This window comes from Sphaeroforma arctica (genome assembly GCF_001186125.1).
Source record: "Sphaeroforma arctica JP610 unplaced genomic scaffold supercont1.262, whole genome shotgun sequence".
Lineage (NCBI taxonomy): Eukaryota > Ichthyosporea > Ichthyophonida > Sphaeroforma > Sphaeroforma arctica.
The window spans coordinates 8377-15385 of record NW_014040296.1 but is presented as its reverse complement, the minus strand read 5'-3'; the positions used below and the strand labels follow the sequence as shown (position 1 = coordinate 15385).

Sequence of the window (7009 nt, the reverse complement as noted above, 5' to 3'; positions counted from 1 at the left end):
GTATAAATGTATGTATGTATAGAATATATATATATATATATAAGAGTATGCATATAATATATATATAGATATATGTATATATATATATATATACATTTATATATATCTATATGATCTATATATATATATAATATGTATATATATACAGACACGCACACACATATATATAAATGTGTGTTATGTGCGTATTCAGTATTTGTACTAATACATATTAATATTTATATAAATATATTAATAGAATATGTATGTAAACACACACACATACATTCATATGAATATGTATGTAAACACACACACATACATTCATATAAATATATATAGATTTGTATATTTATATAAACATCACATGAAGACTAGTTTGAGGGTATCTATACATGGTTGCTGGCGCATTTAACCAGGTTTCAGACTTTTGACTATCCCTAAACTTGATATACTGACTTCGAACAGGATTATCACAAATTGGCACCTGGTGCTTTGTCTATTGACTACATTTTTATTGCGATACACCTTTGTGACAAATTTTGCTTAACCCCAGCGCCTTTTCGTAAGTTCACTGAGACAGCTTGAGTCTTGGACGTGTACCTTTCGACGAAGTGACGGATCAAACATTGATTTTGGCCTGGGAAGAGCTCGAGGTTTGAGCCTTTTCACATCAGCAGAGTCTGGGCAATCTACCAATTCTTCGGCTAACTCCAGCGATTTCAACTGGATAACAAGGTCTGCATTCCTGTCCATTTCTACTTTTAGTAGCATAGGCCTTTCCTGGAGATCGCGCTGGTCCACCACCCGGGTATCATGAGTGAGGCTCACTGATCGTGGTCTTGGGCGAGCACCAGGTGTGACTCTCTTACTGGCTTCAGCGGTTGCATGTCCCTCTGACTTCTGAGAGATATATCTAACTGAAGCTCTGCTTGCACGGTGTGTCTCAGAAGCATTCTCATTCACCACGATGTCGGTAGTAGCTGTTTGGCAAGCGACCGGCCCTTTCTCAACCTGAGATGGTCGCCTTGCAGGTACCAAATCAAATATTGGCCGCTCTCGAGCTATTTTTCGGGTGCCAACAGGCGCGACTGATTTAACAGGGTGGGCATCAATTTGCGATGTCATGTGCAACCTACTAGGTACTGTGGACCTACGTAAATGACATACAATCGATGGCGACTCTTCGGAGGCCAAATCACTTATCCTGTCGTCCAGGGAATCAGTTTCACTTCTACGACCAAAAGAACTGTTTCCGCACCTATCTGAAGCTTTGACAGGCAATTTATCGGCGAACACATGTTGTTCTTCTTTGTATCGGTTGTTTTGTGAACGTAAGACCGTCTTCCTCTTTGCGCGAGATACCGGTAAATTCTCTTCGCGGCTCGATCTCGGTGTGTACAAGGCAGTAATCGTCGATGGCACATCAAATACGCCCTCAGGCACATCCGGGTTAAGAAAGTCTCGCGTGAATGATGCCATGCTTTCATCACCGAGCGGTGGAACTGCGTATTGTGATTTGGGCTTTAGGCACGAACGCCGTGCCGGTATGACCACATTCATGATTTGGTTATCCACCGCATTGCTGAAGCTCGATCCCTTTGAGTTTGAACTCGATAATATTCTCATTAATTTGCTTTCACACATACGTATTCGCAGACTTCTGTGTTTCCGTTCTGGTTCAAGCTGTATATTCTGGATTGAGTCCCTCATGATGTATTATTCTCCGAATCGCAATCGGGTATCCTACTTATTTATTCCAACTAGCACATAAGCACAACATGCGATATAGTTTCTTGTTGATAATGATACTTCAGCGACAGGCTGTAGCAGAATATATACAGGAAAATTATAGCGAGTTCGTTTTTTTGACTAAATTAAAAAAAAATGTTAAAAAGCATAGTCTCCTATAGAAAAAGTTAAAAATGTTCTTTCTTCTCATTCTGAAAGGACGCTATGGTTTGTAGATAAAAACGATATATACCTTTTTATTTCCTAAGAATAGCCACCAGATTGAATAAAAGTTCCAACGTCCAGTATATTTACTCGGAATAAAAAATTCCGTTTGAAAAGAAGATTCATTGAATTCGAGAGTATTTTGTAAATAAAAAAAGAAACAATAAAACAAATATACATATTGTTTTATTCAACATATTTGCATAGCTCTTCTAAATTGAGAGAAGAGAAGAAATATAATAAAATTGCTGCATAATTTACAAACAGACAACCTTTCCAAGTTTCGATAGCCTTCTAAATTCGAAACTTTCTTTTGTTCTTTTTGGTTTTTTTTGGAGTAATACAAAATAACAAACATGGAGGGGAAATTTGTACATACTTTGTATTCCTTGAAAAATCAAATCAAATTGAGTTTTTGGACAATGGACATCAAAAATCAGATAAATATATGGTTCAAATTGGAATCTTGGATCTATTCGACAACTCCATAGGTATACAAAACTGAGGCTCAAAATACATATTTTGACCTGATTTTCTCACTGATATACACAAAATTTACAAAATGGGTGATCTTGTAATGCCTAGATTTTGATATATTGATGTCGAAAATCAGGGTTTAGAAATATAAAATGACGCCAGTTCAACACAACAAAAAATATCGACTAAATACATACATTCTGTACATTGCCTTCAAAATGTTGTGAATTTGTGACTCCTGAGTCCTGACTCCTGACTTCTGAGTCTCCGGATGAGTCCTAAGTCCTGACTGCTGGAATTGTCGGAGTCGGCGAACATTTGACAGACCCGTAGGACGTAGGAGTCAGGAACTCAGGACTCAGCAGGACAGGTCTGTGAGGAGTGAGAACTGAGAACTGAGAACTGAGGACGCCAGGGGATTTTCTTTGGTTTTTTAAAAAACACTTTCAAAAAAACAATTCCAACGAAAGCGCAATTCGGGAGGCCCTAAAAGCGCCCTAAAAGATGATGAGAGTGGAGCCAGTGAGAATAACAGTGATGTGTGCAAAGTCAAACCTGCATAGAGTAAAATTCGCTCTTAGTAAGCTACTACTAGCATACTCTCTGCCCTGGCTGGGTGAAAATAAGTAAATAGTTAACTGAACACTATTCAAGAGAATTTCTATTGCTTACCATAAGAGGAGTTTTTAAATTCCTATTGAAATAAAATGGAGTGTCCTTATTAGTTTATAACTGCTTCGGAGAAAACGAAGGAAACGGAGCACTTGTTTTTCTAAAAACAAACTCGAGGTTTCTTTAAAAACAAGACCAGCGGCTGGGTCTGGCAGTGGGGCTATAGATAAAGCGCCAGCGACTCAAATTGACCTTGTATGGGGTTTTTTTGTTGGTTTTTCTAAAAAAGCAGAACTATAAAAGAAAAAGCTGGGACTTGACCTGAGTTGGCCACTTGTTGGGAGTTGGGACATTCACGATAATTCTTGATATGAGTCATATGACACACTGCGCTCCGCTGCCCGTACGCTACATATAGAGATTAGAGAGAGAGACTGAGAGTCACTGAGAGAGAGAGAGCCTTCAGCCTCTATATTTTCTCTACTTCTACTTAGAGTAGAGAAAGTGACGCGAGAAAAGTCTACTCTCAAAAATAGTAAGGAGCGCTCTGGTGCAGTTGCTTTTTTTAAGATATTACAGAAAATATTAAATAAATAAATTGAAACTTCATTTTCTATGTGAAAAATTCTTAATCCAAAATCGGCATTCGTCACGGGATATATAATTGTGTGTAGAAGCCAAAACCGTCTTAAAAAATCGTCGGTCATTGTTTTTTAAATTTTTGGGACCGGCCAATATCGTGGCCTCAGCGGTCATTCTGGGACTCAGCGCCATTCTGGGCCTCCATGGCCATTTGGGGCTGTGACTTTGTGGTGTAGAATATATGATAAACAAATAAATTACACCTCGTGCAGACATAGTCGACAGTTTACATATATATCTCCTAGTCAGTGCAACCCACGCAACGATGCCGGTCCCACCAAAGAGAGCGAAAAATCTGACAGGCGGCAGGGGTGAAAGGCACACTCTCTACGCGGTTCAGATAACAGATTTACAACAGTAGCAAAGCACCAAGATTATACATCTGAATCGAGCGACTACGATAGCGATGGTGACGCATACAGAGAACATGGAAACATAAATATAACATTTGATAAGAACCTTGTGACACCTCTAGGGTTCAGCACTCGCAGGCCGTTACCTGTTTTTTTTTAAAAGGACTACAATAAATACACCTTCCAACAGGATGGGACACCAATTTCGAAAATCTGACGATAGCACGAGTCTTAGAAATGGGCTGGCTTGCTGATTTCTGCCCTCAAAAGTCCAAAATTCGTACTGCAAGGTGGGCTCCACCACAAACGGCCAAATTTCAAGATTTTGCCAAAACTTGATTTTAAACTAAGTACAAATCCAAAAATGTGTCCGGGTGATTTTCTCAATCAGGTCAATGTGAGCATTTACCGCTATCAAACGTCCGAATCGGGTCACTATTAGTATGTGCTGTGCCTGGCTGAAGTAGGGGTGGTTTCCTGTATTTATCATTTTTAAAAAGCGATTGCACCATAGTAAAGGGCTCAGGCCTGAGAGTCTGAGACTTCGAGACTTGCGAGACCTACCTCAACAGGCTCAACCTCTGGTTGTGATCTTTTGAGTCATTTATATTTATACAAAGAGTTGAGACTTGAGAGTTTGACTCTAAGCTCATAACGTTATAGGGTTATGGGATAGAAGTTGAAAGTAAACGCATATATATTCAATTTTAAAACGTTATAACGTCTATAATGTGAACGGCCTATCTAAGTTCTTTTATAGGACTAGTTAATATTGTGAACGTGGTACACACTTAAATATTTAGACCCGCAAGTTGCACCTATGAGCATACAAAGGACCATATATGAAATAAAAGTTGAACGTAAACGCACATTAATTCGATTTATATGTTTTAACGGAAAATGGTTTGAGGATAGGTTTGACTTCATAAATCTTGAGACTTTGAGTTTGAGAAATGATACATGAGAGCCCCGGGCCCCTGGCCCCTGAGACCTGGGTGAGTCCCCTGTCTCATGTTGAGAGTCTGAGAGTAAACGAGTAATTATGCTACTGATTGCTCATCACTGAGCATCAGTTATTAGGTAGCTCGTGCAGCTTTGGTGGAGCACTGGAGGTTGTGGAGCAGGAGTATATAGTAGGGCGAGTGGGCGACAGGATTCCAAATTCCAAATGCAATAATGCATGTACAAAAGTAAAACGACCCAACGGCCGACGCACAGTTCAAATTTTATACTAGTGTAAAGTATGGCTGTTAGCTCACAATCAAATATAAGAGAGTGTTGCTCAAGATTCGACTTGTAGATTATTTTATTCAATAGAATTGTCAATCGTGGGAACGTGAAGTAACTCGAAGCCAATGACATCCCTGATGTTTTGATAAAAAGTAGATTTGTTTTTGCGGTAATGTACAGGTAGGCCGGAGGATCCAAGAAGTATAAGGAAGTTCCGATGAAATATGAACCCCAGTCCCTCTACTCTAGAGTAGTAGAGGTCGCCAGTCCCCAGTCCCCAGGGCCCAATACAACTATGTTATGGCTCTTTATACATAGTCTCCTGAAAATTAAACATTCAGAAGGCTATGCTTTATATTTAAAAATAGATATATATATAATTGCTTTCTTTTTATTGTTTACATAATTTCGTTTTATTGTATAAATGTTTTAAAGTGTATGTGTGCTTGGAAATTCTGGAGCTTTTTCACAAAAAGCAATGGAATGTTCCCAATTCCCTCACCCTGCCCCCAGTGGGCCGCGGCCGCGGTCTATTTGTTTTGTTCTGTTTTATTTTGTTTTGTTTTTTTTAAAAACAAACAAAAATAAATATACAGAAAACCTAAACTGGTTTTCCACCGTTCGTTTTTAGTTTTTTATGCCAGACCTCTGAAAAATCATGTTTTTCACGGCCCCTCTGGATTAAAATAGATTAATTAGGGTCTCGCTAAATAACCTCTTTTTAAAGGTGTGGACATTAAAAGAGGTAGACAGGCCCTGGGGCAGGTACACCCTCTATACGCTCAGGCGCTGATGATGAACCCAGACCCAAACCTCAATTTTTATTACATATATGGTCCTGTGAATTTTCATGAAGGTGCTATTTCTAGGTCCGCAGATTTGTCTCATATGTACACGCCGAATTTGACCCGCCAAAAATCGGTGGGATCGAAAGGCCTTGAGGAAGAGAGGTCAGTCGAGTCGTTGGGATCGGGTGTCGTAGCAAATACACCGCTCCAAAAGTCCCGGATTGTGAAACGACATTTTGGCTAAACAATATTTTTTTCTCGAAGGTCCGCACCAAAAGTATAGCCAAATATTATTGATCTATAGGTTGCGCAGAGGCCAAAACTGTTCTCAAAATCTGTTTTGTGACCCCAGGGCCCAGAGCCCCAGACCCCAGTATGTGGTCCCTGGGAACGACCTGATTCTTACTGTTGTGCACCATTTATTAACCACCTGTTATGCCATTTCGTCGGTCAAAATATGACGCGTTGTTGTGCAGAGGATTGAAGTGGTGAAATTAGTGCATAAAATACAGGACGTCGTGTCCCGCACTGACGGAGAGATGTCTCTGGATAAAGCGTTTGGGAAGATGCAACAAAGGAACAACGCAACAACAAGAATATCGAAATAAATAGTATTTTGTCTGAGTGTTGAATTTAGGAGGTTACGCGAGGGAGTTTTGTATAACGTGCCGCCGCGTTTCCCGCTGCTGGACAATTTATAGCAGTGCATACTGACACTATAAAAAAAATAGCCGGTGTGAGGATACACATCGATCGAGTTAACCGCAGGGCTAAGATATTTCTAACGCTTGCCCAGGAGGTCCGCTTAGTGAACCTACAATTTTTCTGTAGTGCAGTCAAGAAAAACGTTAGCATGACTGAAATAATTAGTGTTGTAGAACGGAGAGATAGCTTAAAACATACATTTTCTTGATTGACATTTATAGCCATTGAGTGCCATAGTTAGGAGGCAATAACCGATGAAGCACAAGT

At 39.7% G+C, this 7009-nt stretch overlaps 1 protein-coding gene across 1 annotated transcript; it reads right to left on the bottom strand.

The window, feature by feature from the left end:
* Positions 1 to 383: 383 nt before the first annotated feature.
* SARC_04567 (hypothetical protein) lies at positions 384 to 1774 on the bottom strand. The gene has a single exon (XM_014301588.1). It carries the CDS (start codon positions 1690 to 1692, stop codon positions 526 to 528), a length of 1167 nt encoding a protein of 388 aa, XP_014157063.1. The 5' UTR covers positions 1693 to 1774; the 3' UTR covers positions 384 to 525.
* Positions 1775 to 7009: the final 5235 nt, after the last annotated feature.